This window comes from Hibiscus syriacus, unplaced genomic scaffold, assembly GCF_006381635.1.
Source record: "Hibiscus syriacus cultivar Baekdansim isolate YM2019G1 unplaced genomic scaffold, ASM638163v2 tig00116970_pilon, whole genome shotgun sequence".
Lineage (NCBI taxonomy): Eukaryota > Viridiplantae > Streptophyta > Magnoliopsida > Malvales > Malvaceae > Hibiscus > Hibiscus syriacus.
Genome location: NW_024063494.1, coordinates 1719796 through 1736604, shown reverse-complemented (window position 1 = coordinate 1736604; position 16809 = coordinate 1719796). Strand labels below are relative to the sequence as shown.

Here is a 16809-nt window from a genome sequence, read left to right as displayed (position 1 = left end):
AAATACAAGTTTGATAGCATATGTTTCTACACTGATATCCAAAGTTAACCCTGTCAATAAATGATGAAGTGAAGGAAGACCAAGTTTACCACTTTGAAGTCAAATGAAGATTGCACAAACATTCATGCATTCATAAGAACATTATTTGCATAACAGAAAATGCATTACATTGCTACATTTAATTGCATTCAAACATAAGGTTTTGCAGATTTTCATATGAAAAAGAAGATTCATGGTGAAAATACCTTACAAGAAGAAGGTATTCAAAACCGCAAATGTAGGAATCACGCAAACATCTGAAGAATAGATGGACGTAATCCACAAGAATGAACATTATCTTTATTTTGGGGCATGTTACCCAATCAACAAATTATTTCATTGAGAAAACGCTTTCCAAAGTTTCTCATTTAATCTTTTCTAAAATGAAATTGTTGAAAAGTAAAAAAACGATTTCTATAGTTTTTACTTAGTAAACTATTTCCAATATCCGTACGCCCTGCAGTGCAGGATGTTTTCAAAAAGCCTTCGGGAGCTTTTTGATGTTTTTAAAACCCTCAGGGTCATCTGTAAGACCTACAGTGCATGATGTTCTCAAAAAGCCTTCGGGAGCTTTTCGATCTTAAAGCCTCAGGGTCATCTGTAAGACCTACAGTGCATGATGTTTTCAAAAAGCCTTCGGGAGCGTTTTGATCTTAAAGCCTCAGGGTCATCTGTAAGCCCTACAGTGCAAGATGATAAGACCTCAGGGCCATTCATAAGACCTCTTGGCAGAATGTTTTCAATATTTCCTAAAGAGTTCATAATGAGAAGAACTCATCTGAAGAGGAAGAAAAAGTTCATAATGAGAGGAACTTGTTCAACCTTTTGCTCAAATTCATCACCCGATGGATCAGCGTTGCCAGAGAAAGTTCATAATGAGAAGAATTTATCTGAACATGAAGAAGAAGTTCATAATGAGAAGAGCTTGTTTAACCTTTTGCATGACTCTATGACAGAAGGAGATAGATCAACACCAACTTTTCTAGAGAAAGTTCATAATGAGAAGAACTTATCTGAAGAGGAAGTTCATAATGAGAAGAACTTGTTCAACCTTTTGCTTGACTCCATTTCCAAAAAGAGATAGAGCAGCAGAGCTATTTCCAGGTGAAGTTCATAATGAGAAGAACTCATCTGAAGAGGAAGAAAAAGTTCATAATGAGAATAACTTGTTCAACCTTGCATTAATTCATCTACCATGAATTGAATGAAAGAAGAACCTCATTTGAGGATCAATGTTTTCAGAGGAAGTTCATAATGAGAAGAACTCATCTAAAAAAGAAGAAGAAGTTCATAATGAGAAGAATTTGTTCAACTTTTTGCTAGATTACATCATAGAAGAAGATAAATTGTCATCCCCAGTGGAAGAATGGAAGAGTTTATAATGAGAAGAACTAATCCAAAAAAAGAAGAACTTGTTCAACATTTCCATCTTAATCAAGAAAAGTCAACTGAACAAAAATTTATTGTCTTTTCGTCTTTGCCCTATTCTTGTTAAAACAAGAATGTACAAAGAGGGGCAGCTGTAGACATTAAATTTTTGCTCGTTTTATTATTATTATTATAATTGTTATAATTATTATTATAATTATTACTATTATTATATTTTTATTAATAAATATTATTATTACATATTACAGGCCCAATACCCGGAGCCCAATTACAACAATACCCAGTTTTGGCCCAATTCGAGCCAGCCTAATGAAAACCCTAAACTAATTAGGGTTTCATCTTTTCCAGCCGCCAGCATCAGTTTCAGCCGTTGGATCTGGTTTGATCCAACGATCCACAGCTTTCCAGATAAAACCCTAGGGTATTATAACCATAGGGCCACGTCCCAACCGCCTCCGTTGCTTCCAGAGGACCACGTCCCAGCCGCCGCCAGATGGTCCAATATCTGCTGCCGACGCTTGCTGCCTCACCGAGCTTTCTAGAATAGGCAACCGCCCCACACGTCGCAGCTATTGGGGTGAGTCACCACATAGCTCGGTGACTCACCAAAGCGTCCTCTATTGACTGGTCCGACGAGAGCCTGTTCGAGACTATATGACCACACCTGCAAAAAGAAAAAAAGAGGAGAGCAACCGAGAGATACCGAGCAAAACAAAAAAAAAGCCAAACACAGAGAACAACAACAGAGAGAGGAACCCAAGAGCAAGCAAACAACCAACAGAGCAGAACGAAACAACCACCAAAAACAAAAATAAAAGAGAAGAGAAGAGAAGAGAGGAACTTACTCTGTCTTCGGAGAGCTCCAAACGTCGCCGGAGAACCAAAACGCCGAAGGTGAAAATCGTATAATTATGGTATTTATGGTAAAATACCATGATTAATCCTTTTAATTTTAAAAAAATAATTTTAATCCCGTATAATTATATAGGTTAAATTACACTGATAATATTTAGGTTTTATGGTATTTCGAATAATGTCCCTTAATTTTGATATTTTATAAATTAATCACTAATTTTTATAATTATCATTTATTACTATGCATTTTATATATTTATAATTTAATTGTTTTAATTTCAATTATTTGTTATTTAAAAACTTTCTCAAAATCGTTGTCAATTAGCTATTCACTATAAATTTGCCTTTAATGTTTCATTTTCCTTAATTAGTTGTAATCTTAATGTTTGTGTCTTTGACTTTATTTTTTTCCATACTTTAATTTTCTTTTCATTTATTTATAATTGATATCTTAAATTTACTTTCCATTCTATCCATTTTTAATCATAATAGAAATTAATATTATTTGACTTTATTATATAGATATTAATTAAATATAAATCTCTTTTATTTATTTTATTAATTCGTTTACTTTTCTTATACTTATCCATGGTATTTTATTATTAATATAACATTAAGTGTGTTGATACTATATTTTTAATTCCTTTTATTTTAGCCATTATTAAATGCTATTTTAGTCATTATATTTTTTTATTGTCATTTATTTTTCAATATGTTTAAATTAGTACTTTATTTATTTGTTTGTTATTGTTTATATTTTATTCACTAATATTTATATGAAATATCATATAATAATTGCGTAATATTTATTTATTTATTTTTAATATTAAGAAAGGGTAGTCTTAAAGCAACTGGATATCCATTTTCTGATATTTTTAATAAATAAATATTTTACTTTTATAAATTATATATATTATTTTAAATAAATATTTTATTTTTATAAATTATATATATATATATATATATATATATATTTATGTTTTATTAATATTTATTTATTTTTTAATATTAAGAAATGTGCTGTCTTAAAGCACCTAGAAGTCCTTTTCTGATATTTCTAAGTAAATAAATATCTTATTTATAAAAATATATTTTCTTAAAATTAAAATTATAAATTTGAAATAACAGGATTATGAATTAAATATATTTTTGAATTTTAAAATTTCTAATAATAGAGACAATTTATAATTAATAATTACTAATTTTGGGCGTTGTGTGGTGCTAATAATTCCCCAAACGTAATCGACCACGAATATTTTTTTATTATTAAAAAGAACGAATTTTTGGTTAAAACGCAGACCAGTTTATCTTTTAACTGACGTTTTCTTAAAAACTCTTTTAAAATATAATTTTTAGGTATTCGACCTACCTGACCCAAAAGGCCGATGACGACTCCCAAAACATTTTAAAACCATTTATTCACGTCACTTTTCTCACCAAATAAAAATTCGTACTCGGACGAAAACCGATTACGACAGTATTAGTGTGGGTTCTGCAAGTGTACAATGTCTCGTATCCAATTTGCAGATGACTTGCTAGTCTTTTCCGAAAAAAAGCCTTGAGATGGTTAGAAATTTAAAAAGAGTGCTCAAAGTGTTCGAGGTAGCTGCTGGTTTGAAACTCAACGTAAAGAAGACTAAGCTTTTTGGAGTTAACGTGGATTCAAATAGAATTAAAGATTGGGCGGAGACGATTCATTGTCGGTGGGATGTTCTTCCTACGTGTTATCTGGGTCTCCCATTGGGATTTGGGACATAAACGGACCTCGAAGGTGTTATGGCAACCGATTGTGGATAAAGTTAGCTCTCGGTTAGAAGGCTGGAAAGGAAAACTTCTCCTCCTTCAGGGGTAGAATTACGTTGGTAAGAACAGTGCTGGCCAATTTACCGGTCTATTATATCTCTTTGTTTCCTATTCCAGTTTCTGTGGCTGACAAAATAAGCATGTGCATAGCTAATTTTGTCTGGGATGCCAAGTCCGGTAGAGTTATTCATTGGATCAAGTGGGAAATTATTTGCAGGCCCAAGTCTCACGGAGGTTTGGGATTCGTTGATGTAAAAGTTAGAAATCGTGCTTTGTTGAACAAATGGATTTGGCGGTTTGGTGAGGATGATGGCAGTTTGTGGAAAAAGATGGTGACTGCGAAGTATGGATATGATCCGAATTCGCTGTTACCGAAAAAAGTTCGAAGTCAAAATTCCTCTTGGATTTGGCGAAATATCATCGCACCGGCGTCTTCAAATGGGGATATGATTCAGTAAAATATAAATGTGTGATGGGAAACGAGAATAAAATCGATTTTTGGTTTGACCATTGGATGGAAGTGCTTTCTTTAAAAGATCCTTTTCCTAGAATTTTTGGGATCACGGTCCAAAAGTTCGGCAAAGTTAGTGATTTTGGGTGTTGGAAAAATGGAATCTGGGAATGAAAGAGAGTAGAAGACCGTTATTTGATTGGGAGGTGGCTTTGTGGGATGAATTCCTCCAGGTTATTAAGAGAGCTATTAGAGTTGTTCTTGGAGTGGATAGATTTAAGTGGTTTGGCTCGTCTAATGGTGTATACTCGCCAAAAAGCTTTTGTTTGCAGGTTACTTGCGATTGAGTTTTAGAGGATCCTGTCTGGAAACTTGTTTGGGTTAAATTTGTTCCACCCAAAGTTGCAACCTCTGCTTGGAAGGCTGTTCATCAAAGATTGCCTGTTAATCAAGAACTTTTTAAGCGTGGAATCCCTTTGCCTGAGAAATCCCTTTGTGTTTTGTGTAAAACGAACCGGAATCAATAATACACACCTTGTGCCATTGCGATATTGTATGGAAAGTCTGCAGAGATGGTGCAATGTATGGAAGATTAATTTTGTTTTTCCCGAAAATGTGAAATCGCTGCTTGAGGTATGGTACAGTCAAAGGGTGAGACGAGAGCTTCGGTCTATTTGGATTTTGGGATTCTTTGGTCTCATCTGGAATTTCTGGCTTCGTAGGAACGAAGCACTGTTCAAGAATTGTGTGTTTTCGGTGGAGAGAATTTTTGAACTAGCTTTGTCAAGGATAGGAGAATGGGCTAATTGTAATTGGCGGATGTTAATTCCTTCCGTTCAAGACTTTGTTAGGTGTCAGAGTGCGACCTTTCATGGAGATAGATGATCGTTGTGTTTTACTGGTTGTAGGGTATTTCTTGCCTGCTGTTTTGGGTGGTCGCCGTTCCTCTGTTAATGTCCGTTGTGGTTTGTTTTCTGCCCTATTATATGAATCCTAGAGGTTCTTACCTTCAGTATTGGTTGAGGGATGTCTCATTATTGCTGACCGTTATAGTTTGAATTTTGTTTCGGTGGGGTGAATTTTCTGAGTATCTTGCTGGGTGTTCCTAGTGGTTTTAGTTGTTGTGAGTATGACTTTGTTTTTCTTTTCTTTGTTTGGGTTTTGTTTATTGTATGAGGGAGGTTGTATATCTTATTGTAGTGTTCCTTTTAGTTAATTGTGGTTTGTGGTAGGTATGATTTGTTGGATGCGATTGGTTGTCCTGGTACGTTATGTCTGCAATCTGCTTTCCGTCATTGGTGCGATTCCTGGTAGGCTGCTGCTATTGTTCCTTAAATTTGGTGAGTTGTGGTATGGTCATGCGGGTTGTTATGTTAGGTTAGCGTGGCGTCAGCTGGGGGACTAATGGGGTTTCGCAGTTGCTCTTCGCTGTTCTTCATTGCTGCTCGTGTCATTGGTTTTCCTGTTCTATTGCAGCAGCCTGTTTGTGTGAAGGCAGCATATTTGTTATAGTGTATCGATGATGCCTTGCTCTACTGTATGTAATTTTTCACTCCAAGACGCACTTTTCCTCCATTTAGAATTAGAGAGATTTTTAACAAGACCGGTTTGGACCATCGATATATTTAGGGATAATTGTAATAATGTCTATCGATATATATTTTTCCAATTAAATCCTTATTTTTATTAAATAAAAATAATATTTTTAAATAAATATATTATTTCAGTTCAGGTCGAATTTTGAAATTTATCTCAAAAAGTCAGATCAGATTCGAGTCGAGTGAATGATGTATATTTTTCAGATCGAATAAAATTTGAGTGGAGAATGTATAAATTTTAGATTGGATCGGATTGATAAGAAATAGGACCCATATCCCTCCCTAGTCTCAATACCGTTAGCTTTGTTATCATTTGGACCATCACAAATTTGTTTTATATACACTTTTTCCCCCTTTTTATTTGTGGTGGTAGGAGATACCAGATAACCCAATATCTACATTAAATTGTTGCATTTTGAGCCATAAAGAATAAAAGCTTGATTTATAATATTATTATTTTGGTGTAATTATAGGTATATAAGTTATTGATTAATTAGTTCATATTTGATCGAATAATTCAAATTAAATTCCGTATGTGTTTATTATAAAAATAATTCTCTTAGTTTAATTTATTTTATTTACAACGTCGATATTTGAATTTAAAAATTATTTACATAAATTAAGGTCTCATTATGTTAAATCAATTGATTATTATTATTATTATTATTATCATTATTATTATTTCATACACTAATTATTGATATACAATTTAGAACAATAATGTGTCGAGTTAGATTTTAAATCCGTCTGAGTATTATACTCTTTATTTGACACTCAAGTCAACTCTAGTTTAGGGAAGTTTTATCTAATATGAAATTCGACCTGAATTTGAGATCACAACTCGTATTTGATTGAATTTAAAAATTATTTTTATTCGATAAAATAATTACCTAATTGAAAAAAAATAAGAGAGATCAATTATCTATTTCTATATATATATATATATATAGAGGACAATTGTAAATTATTTTGGATTGAGTATTTTTCATCATAAACTATAAATTCAATATATTCCTATCTCATTCTCATCATTCACAAAAATTGACTTGAATCAATCCTAAATTAAAAAAAATGGCCTTATAAAATCAAATCTGATTGAAACATATCAAATTCGAATGATTTTACAAAATTTTATATATTATTAATTATTTTAATGATATGCTATTTTATCATGTTACTAACTTTGCGTAAAATTATATGTAAAGAAAAAAAAACTTTAAACCAAAAAAGAAAAAAAGCAACAAATTGCCACTTGCATTCCAAAGCTGGAACTGGCCTCAAGCTTTTAAGCTTTGGAAATGGGCATGCCCATGTCCATGACCTTAGCCTTATCTTTACATACAATATATATATATATATATATATATATAATTGTTATTATTTTTTTTGTCCTCTTGATTCTAATGATTTTTTGTATACACAAAAATTTAAACTTAAAATTTTACTTAAGCGATATTAATTTTTTATTCATTTTTAAGCCCGCAGATAGTTTTAAATACACAATAATAGTATAAAATTAATAAATGCAAAAAGATATGGCACAACCGTATTTAACATTTAATATACCCATTATATTATATTCAAGTGTAGTAGGTACAGTAAATAAATTTAATATTAATTCAAATTGTAAGTTAATTTTTTATTTACAAGTATAAATTATTTTAATTGAGTTGAGTTATATTTTTTATTTAATTATAATTAGTTTTTTATTTTATTTTTTATAATACAAAATAAATTGTGCATGTTAATTAATGAAAAGATTAAAAATGTTATATAAAAATATTTAAAAAGTTAGAATCGATGAACCAAGTCAATCTAGATCGATAGAATTTAGTTTGAGTTTTAAGAATAAAAATATTGTATCGTATAAATATATTATATTTTAATAGAGGTAGGATTCCTTGACACATGGTAAAAATTTTAAGATTTATATATTTTTTTCTGATCCTTAAGTTAATAAAAAGGGATAGCTAAGATTAATAGTGGGAGATGATAAGACTTATGGGTTGTTTGTTTACTTCAGAATGATTAAGTGTTGAATGATTCAGAGGCTCTGGATGAATTAGCTCTGAATGTGACATGTTGTTTGTTTACTGGCTCTGAATCATTCAGAATGTATTTCTGTGTTGAATCATTCAACATTGTTTTTGATGAATCAGTCAACACTAAATCATTCAAAGGTGCGAAACAAACGAGTTGAATGATGAACGGTTCAGCATTCAACGCTGAATAATTCCATTAAGAGGTAAACAAACAACCCCTTAAATAAAAAGTAAGTGGGTTATACTCAATGTAAAAGCTCTAATCTAAATCATTAAACTTAATTAATTTAACGGTCTAAAAAATATAAAAAAAAGATAAATATCACTAAAAATTGAAAGATTTTATAGTTATATGACTAAATAGAAATATTCTAAAATATGAGTGATTTAAAAGGTAGTTTATCAAATAAATTTCTGAAAATTATAGATTGAAGAAAAGCTTCGACCAAAGGGAAAGGCCAAAATAGTTCTAAAAGGCGTGTACGCAATGAGCGTGGAAAAACGCGCGAAGATGATTGGAGCGCAAGGTAAAGAATCATATCTTTGATAGGCTAATACGCACCACGTGCACCGGTAGCGCGCGAGAATTAAACACGTCTTGTCAATTTGTGTATTAAATGATCTGGTCTAAACATAAGTTTTTCTTTCAGGTTTAATTCTAAATTTTATACTTATATTTTACGAAACACGACAATTTAATCCTTTACTAATTCGTTCATCGCACTTTACAAAAATTAAGGAATTATTCCAATTATTGGTAAATTTGGCTTTCTGATTTAATTTATGATAATTAATCCTACTCCTTTAATTTATGATAATTTGATCCCATGTTTCATAAAAATTGAGATCTTAGTCTAATTGTTAATAAACACATGAATTTGAACTATTGATTTTTATTAATTTATGACGTTTACATTAATGAACTATTATTTTTATGTTAACTATCTTGTATAAATTGTTAATCTATTAATATTTATATGTCACAAAAAATTTGAAAATATTACCCACTTTGATTAATTTATCGGTTTTTATAAAAATAACAAGGATCAACCCGTTATAAATTAAAATAAAGATTCTAATTACATTATTTTTATAAAATGAGGATGAAATTCAAAGTTTAACCTTTCTTTTTGAGAAACATTGTTGATGATAAATGGGAAAAAGGAAAAAGCTGTTGCCTTTTGAGTATCGACGAAAGCTTCGAGAGAGAGAGTTGTGAAAATCTTCATTACCTTATCAATGCTTTGAATTTGATTGGTTTGTGGGAAAAACGAAAGAAAAAGAAATGGAAACGCCGCCGGCGGAGGAGCTTTTGAGGAAGATTCAAGAACTAGAAGTGGGGCATGCGAATCTCAAGCAAGAAATGTGCAGATTGAAACAACCCGGTGGTGAGTCAAAGCTCAACACAACTCGTCAAAGATCCCACTCTAGTTCCCCTCAGCGCCGCCGATTCCTCGGGAACTCGGCGGCGGCGGCTGCTTATCGGAAGAAAGCTTCGGGTCCTATTCGGCATTCTTCGCCGTTGCAAAGAGAGAGCAGTAGAAATGACACCTTAAATGGAAGCAACGGCGGCGGTGGGGCGGGCAGCGAAGGAGGAAAAACTGAGAATACTGGACCAGCTGCCATTAATTTCACTAACAACCAGTATTTAAAGATATTACAGTCCATGGGTCAATCTGTTCATATATTTGATCTTACTGGCCGTATAATTTATTGGTAAGTGAACCAAAAAGGGGTTTTCTGTTCTTGAATTATTCAGTTCCAAATTCGTCCCCCCCTAAATTTACTTATTCAGAATCTGATTCAATCTTCAAGCATTATCATTTTCTTGAATTTGGGTGTTCTTTTAAATTTTGTGTATGTTTTGCAGGAACCGGGCTGCTGAGAAACTTTATGGTTATACAGCTGCAGAAGCTTTAGGGCAAGATGCCATTGAGCTTCTTGTTGATCCTAGGGACTTTTCTGCAGCTCAGGATATAGTTCATCGGGTTATAATGGGGGAGAGTTGGACCGGGCAGTTTCCGGTTAGGAATAAAACCGGGGAGCGGTTTCCGGCTATTGCGACTTATACTCCGTTTTATGACGATGATGGTTCGTTGGTCGGAATCATTTGTGTTTCCACTGATTCTAGGCCTTTTCAAGGCATGAAAGTTGCATTAGCAGCTGAAAGACAAGTCGAAGGAGAGTCTGCGTTTAGCCGGGGTAAAAATGCAGTCTCGGCTAAACTCGGTCTTGATCCTCAGCAGCCTTTGCAAACTGCAATTGCATCGAAAATAACGAATTTGGTATGATTTCATTAAGTTTTGTACGTGTTGTGGTTGGATTTTTGTTTGTTTATATTTACTTTTGTTGTAGTTTGGCATTTTATTTAATTGTTGAGGATCACGAATGCAGGCGTCCAAGGTGAGCAACAAAGTGAAGTCGAAAATTAGAACGGGTGAGAATTGTTCTGATCATGAAGGGGCAAGCGGAGATAGTCATTATCCCAATCATGGTTTGTCAGATGCAGTTCTTTCTGATCATAAAGAAGATGCAATTTCCAGTGGAGCCAGTACACCTAGGGGAGATGTACACCCTTCTGCATTTGGTGTATTTTCGCCTTTCGACGAGAAGTCCCCGGTGAAAACCTCTAGAGATTCCGGTGACGAGAGTGAAGGAAAACCTGCAATCCAAAAGATTATGAACATAATGGGTAAGAAAGGGATATCATGGCCTTGGAAAGGGAATGATCGAGAAGGATCAGAGTCTAGGACTACACGTTTCGTGCGGCATTGGTTGGGTGACGATCAAGAGAACGAAACGTTTCAACCAAAGAACCTATATTCTGGTACGAAATCTGAAGTCCATATTAATGAGAACAATAGACCCGGCAATAATGAGGCATCAGGTTACTGGTCATCTGTTAATGTTAACAGCACAAGCAGTGCCAGCAGCTGTGATAGTATCGGCAGTGGTGCTGTTAATAGAGTCGATATGGACACTGACTGTTTAGATTACGAAATCCTGTGGGAAGACTTGACAATTGGAGAGCAAATTGGGCAAGGTAATTTTCTTTCGAGTTCAACGAGGAGACATGAAGGAATAGTGAACTTGTTAATAACTAGGTTACTAGGGCCATTACTTTATGCTTGAAACTTTAACACTGACTCTACTTTCTTTGCCCTTTTTGGATGTGTAACATCAAAGCACATGAATGAAAAGCCGAATGTCCGCTAGACGGTCATGTCAATGGCCGGAGATTACTTTGTATTTGTTCTTTTGTGTTTATTTCTCTGAGACGTTTATCTTAAACATATTTTGTTTTAACACTTTATGTTCCTCTGTTTTCGTCGCAGGTTCTTGTGGAACCGTGTATCATGGTCTGTGGTATGGATCGGTATGTTCTCCTGCTCCTTTCAATGCCTTCACATTTGAGAGAATTTACAATCACATTATAGATGAATGTATATTGAAGTTTTGGGGTATGATGAACCATGATTTGCTTTAGCCTTTTTGCATCTATTCCGTAAATAGAGTTTGCATAAAATGTAAAGATGGTGACTTGAATTCCCATCGGCCGATAGTCACACTTGTGGCTAATTCGTGCATTTCGATGCACAAGTCCTTGTACTCTTTAGTTATTTATTCGTATTGAATGACAAATGGTTGGGAACATGAAAAAAAATGTAATCATTTTATTATTTTTCGTTTGAATAAACCGTATTCATGTCGATGCAGGATGTTGCCGTCAAGGTGTTCTCGAAGCAGGAATATTCAGATGATGTGATACTTTCCTTTAGACAGGAGGTGTGCTATTACTTTTCTCTCGTTTACGTATTTAACCGTATGTTGCATTGCTATTTGTTTTGAGTATCTTTCTTCCTCTTCCGAATGGTGCTCATAGTTTTGCTTTTGCTTTGAAGGTATCTCTGATGAAAAGACTTAGGCATCCAAATGTTCTGTTGTTCATGGGAGCTGTTACTTCACCTCAACGTCTCTGTATTGTCACAGAGTTCCTTCCACGGTTCGATCTCTTCTTCCTTTCTGAATTTTCTTTTATCCTCGAACTCTTTTTATCGTAAATTTCACATTGCATATCTATCGCTCTGCGGAACAAGTTTTTTCCCCTTCTAATAGTTCATGTTTAGTTTACTTCTAGGCTTGGTGAATGCTTATATTTATGTTTCTTATGCAGTGGAAGTTTGTTTCGCTTACTACAGAGAAATACTACCAAGTTAGAATGGAGACGGCGTGTTCATATGGCTTTGGATATTGTGAGTATCAAGTAGATTTAAACGTTTTTGTTTTTTCAATTTCACGATAATTCTCCAATCGCCATGTCTGCAGCTGTTTTTGTTTCATCCTTGCATGCTGCATTACTGGATTGGCCCTTCCCTGTGTCAATTCATCTTATTATTTGAACTTTTACAGGCCCGGGGAATGAATTATCTTCATCATTGCAATCCACCTATCATTCATCGTGATTTAAAGTCGTCAAATCTCCTAGTCGATAAGAATTGGACCGTGAAGGTTTGCCTCTAGTTATGTTCATCTTTATTTTTTTAATGCAAATCCTGTTTTAGTTTGCTTCAGGGTTTCGAGGATAACTTCCATTTACTTGAGGTAAACAGGTTGGCGATTTCGGTTTGTCGCGTCTCAAGCATGAAACATATCTCACAACAAAAACCGGAAAAGGAACTGTATTTACCGAAAACTTCATTAGCTTCATCGATTCAATATAACGAGTCTACATCATTTTGTGAGTATGTTGGTTGACTTATAAAATACCATTTCTTTTTGTAGCCTCAATGGATGGCACCGGAAGTTCTTCGAAATGAACCCTCGGACGAGAAGTATGTCCTTCCTCTAAATCGTAGCCCCCTTCGTATCATTCACCTTTTCTCACTGATGACTTCGCATTTCTTGTTCTTCATACGGAAACGCTTAGGTCCGATGTATATAGTTTTGGAGTCATTTTATGGGAGCTTGCTACCGAGAAGATACCATGGGATAATCTCAACTCAATGCAGGTATAGTTTTCGTAAAAAAGATTTAACTCGTTCATCTTGTGATTCTCGGCATATACGAACGAAAGTTAGCTTTAGTATATTTGCAGGTGATCGGAGCTGTGGGGTTCATGAATCAACGGCTAGATATTCCGAAGGAAGTAGATCCAAGGTGGTCTTCTATAATCGAAAGTTGTTGGCAAAGGTGCTTTTCTCCTTATAATGTTTAATTCCGTTAATTTTTGCGGATCCGACGCTAAAAGTTTAGCTGTAGTTTCCGAGTACGATATGATGGATCGAGTGTCATATGGAGTTCTCGAGCATGCCATTATGACTCGGAGTGCAACTTTGGATTTGCATTATCTTAGCTAAATTGCTCTATCATCTTTTGTTATTAACTGATACATGGAACTACAACTTTTGCAACGCAGCGATCCACAATGCCGGCCAACGTTCCAGGATCTACTGGAAAAGCTTAGAGATCTTCAAAGACAGTACACGATCCAATTTCAGCAAATTCGTAATTTGGCCGGAGATGGCTCTCGAAAGGATTCTTGATCGAACGTATGTGTTGTTACCAGTTCTCCTTCAAGCAAAAGCTGTAAAGCACAGGCAAGGTGGTAGATCTTTTGCCAACATTTACACCCATAGTTGTTCAGTCGACGGCTTCAACTGTTACGCTGCACCAGCACGGCAAAACTCGGGCCAAAAGACCAATAAAAAAGGCATATGTTGGCACCATGTGAGTTTTAATTTGCCATAGTTTAGTTGTTGAGATTATTGTTTATATAATCCGACATCATGAAAATCTGTTGATGGTGCTGTGTGATTAGGTTCATGTTAGGACCACTAAGTGAAAATGTACATAATACCGAAAGAAAACAAAATCTATATTGTAGTAATAGAGTGAGTGAAGACATCATTTGTCTTGCATTGCTTATTATAATTCCATTGTTTATCGAAATTCTCTAACTTTTGAAGAATACAGGGACTGGAGGCATAATTAAACCTTAATTTAAAAGCTCATAAATGTGAGTGGAAATTTGAGTCAATACTGACTGTAAATCGTTTAAAAGAACAAACATGAAATCCAATTCATTACCACTTTTTCCCTTTGTTTTAATGTTATATTTGTCCTTTCCTGTTTTGTTCACTTCAAAAACATTATTAACATTAGCTTAAACGACACCACATTATTGACAGTGGAGGTTCCACAACATTGGCAGTGGATGTTACACCACCCATGGCGGCCGAACTATAAAATTTTGCATTTAATTGTTTTACTAATCTAACGTGATTATAAAATAATAATTAGATGCTTTATTGATTTTTTGATAATATATATATATATAATGCAAACGTAATTGTTTGAACTCAAAATATCTAGAGAGTCTTTTACTAATGTGTTACTCGGTGGTTTCAAAGATTTTGGGTATAAAAACTATAATATTAATACCTAGAATGTATCTGTCAAATGTATGTTTGATACGAGTATGATCAATTTTTCAAATATTATTATATATTCAATGTCTGGATATGAATATTTGGGGGAAAAAACAACAATAACAATTAGGGATATACATGGGTTGGGTAGGGTAGGATTTTTTGTCAATCCAACTCCACCAAAAAATTATATACCCTCCACCCGAACTCGACCCGACCTGAAAATATACACCCTCCTCTTGAACTCGATTCGACCTGATATTTTGAGATAAAATCTTAATCTGACCCGACTCGACCCGAAATAATATATTTATTAAAAAAATATTATTTTTATTCAATAAAAATATGGATTTAATTGAAAAATAATAATATAGAAAGAGACATTATTACAATTATTCCTAAATATAAAGGAAAAATTATATATTTTTCTATGGTCAAGTCGGGTCGAGCATTTTTACCATAAATCCAAACTCAACATGACCCAAACACAACCTCTAAAATACTCGATCCGATCAAGTCGAATTAGAACTCGTTGAATTGGGATCTCATGCTCATCCCTAACAACATTATATTCAACAATTAATTGAACTCAAACCAATAATTCAAAACACATTTAAAACCAATTCAATAAATAAATCCGAATCGATCTTGAAGTCGTCGTATGGGATGAGAATACACGTTAATTGACGTTTTATATTAAAGTCTATTCCTACATTGTCCAGTAGTGTTCAAATCATCACCGTCATCATTGTCCAATATTTTTTTTCCGATTATCGTTAAAATTAAACAATTCAATTATGAAAAATTCTCAAAGGGATTTTAAACATCGATATTCACCACTAATTTTATAAGCTAAAATTTTAATAATGGTTGGTTCAAGTGGTAAGTAATTTGATTTCGCTTAAACAAGATTTTAAGTTCGAGTAATTGTGTATGCAAGAAATCCCTGTTGGAGACTCGCCCACCAAAATCAGGTGTGCGACGTAGGTCGATCCGGATTAGTTAAGGCGAAGCCTTCGAAATGGACACTAAACTTCAAAAAAATAATCATCTTAGAAATCAAACTTCAAAAAGTTACATAATAGACATTAAACTTTAGATCTTGTTACAAAATGGACATAACACTATTATCTATCATTAAAGAGGTGATAACATGATAAATTAATAAAAATATCTCATTTGCCTTTAATTGTAACAAAATTTTATTTTACTATTAATTTTAATTAAAATAATTTTTATTATGCTCATTAAATTGAAAATAAAATAGATATGAATATATTAAATATTAGTTTTTAGTGTCACATTATAAATATTGAATTTATACCATAAAAATTACTTGATACATTATTAAAAGTTGAGGATTGATTCAATTATTTTTATTTAAGTTTGGGTGTATTTTTTTATTGATGTGATACTATAATTTTCTTGATCTATTTTTTAAAATTGTGTTTAAACTTCTTAAACAAAAGTCAATCAAATGCTTGGACAATATCGCTTAATAAAAAATAATTACATTTTTTGATAGTTCAGTTTTTGGATCTCAAAAATTATAAAATTTTAATTTTACAGTACAATCACGATTAAAAAATAATTAGATGAATGAATAAATTTCAAAAATTATAATTTTTAATTTTAAAAAAAATCATATATTTTTTATAAAAAGTTTCTAAATTTTCTAATTTATTTTTGAAATTATTACTTGCAAATATTGAAAAAGTTATTAGAATGAAATTTTAATTATAATTAAGGGGTAAAATGAGATATTTCCTATTAATTTAGAATGTCATGCCACACCCTTAACAATATTCACGATAGCTACTTATTTTTAAATAAAATCCAAAGTTTAATATTTATTTTATAACTTTTAAAATCCAATGAAAAATTAATTCATTTTAATAAATTTAATGACTATTTATAAATTTATCATATTTTAATGTATATTGGTGCACATCATAATGATGCATATCGATGTGTGTCATTTACTCTAGACTCATCCATTTAATTATATGAAAAAAAACAAAAGCGAATAGGTGTACAAAGTTGGGGAAAAAATAAGATAAAATATTAAGGGTTAAAAATGAATATGAGATTTAACTCGTAATTTTATAATTTTGATTTAAATATATGTATATCACATGTGAAAAAATATGAAAATATATATGTATATCGCAAATTATTATAGAAAACTATTTAAATTTAAATCA

General features: G+C 32.8%; 1 protein-coding gene across 1 annotated transcript; it reads left to right on the top strand.

The window, feature by feature from the left end:
- Positions 1 to 9384: 9384 nt before the first annotated feature.
- On the top strand, positions 9385 to 14048 carry LOC120191634 (probable serine/threonine-protein kinase DDB_G0282963). Its single transcript, XM_039194544.1, has 13 exons — positions 9385 to 9893; positions 10048 to 10462; positions 10572 to 11220; positions 11513 to 11553; positions 11895 to 11963; positions 12080 to 12180; positions 12352 to 12430; positions 12588 to 12686; positions 12788 to 12856; positions 12960 to 13009; positions 13105 to 13186; positions 13273 to 13367; positions 13594 to 14048. Exons 1-13 carry the CDS (start codon positions 9463 to 9465, stop codon positions 13718 to 13720), a joined length of 2307 nt encoding a protein of 768 aa, XP_039050475.1. The 5' UTR covers positions 9385 to 9462; the 3' UTR covers positions 13721 to 14048.
- The last annotated feature ends 2761 nt before the right edge of the window (positions 14049 to 16809 follow it).

Coding starts and splice junctions, on each gene's coding strand:
- LOC120191634 (XM_039194544.1), top strand. CDS start 9,463: ATGGAAACGCCGCCGGCGGAGGAGCTTTTGAGGAAGATTCAAGAACTA. Junction 12,857..12,959: donor CAAAAACCGGAAAAGGAACT/GTATTTACCGAA, acceptor TTCTTTTTGTAG/CCTCAATGGATGGCACCGGA. Junction 13,368..13,593: donor ATCGAAAGTTGTTGGCAAAG/GTGCTTTTCTCC, acceptor TTTGCAACGCAG/CGATCCACAATGCCGGCCAA.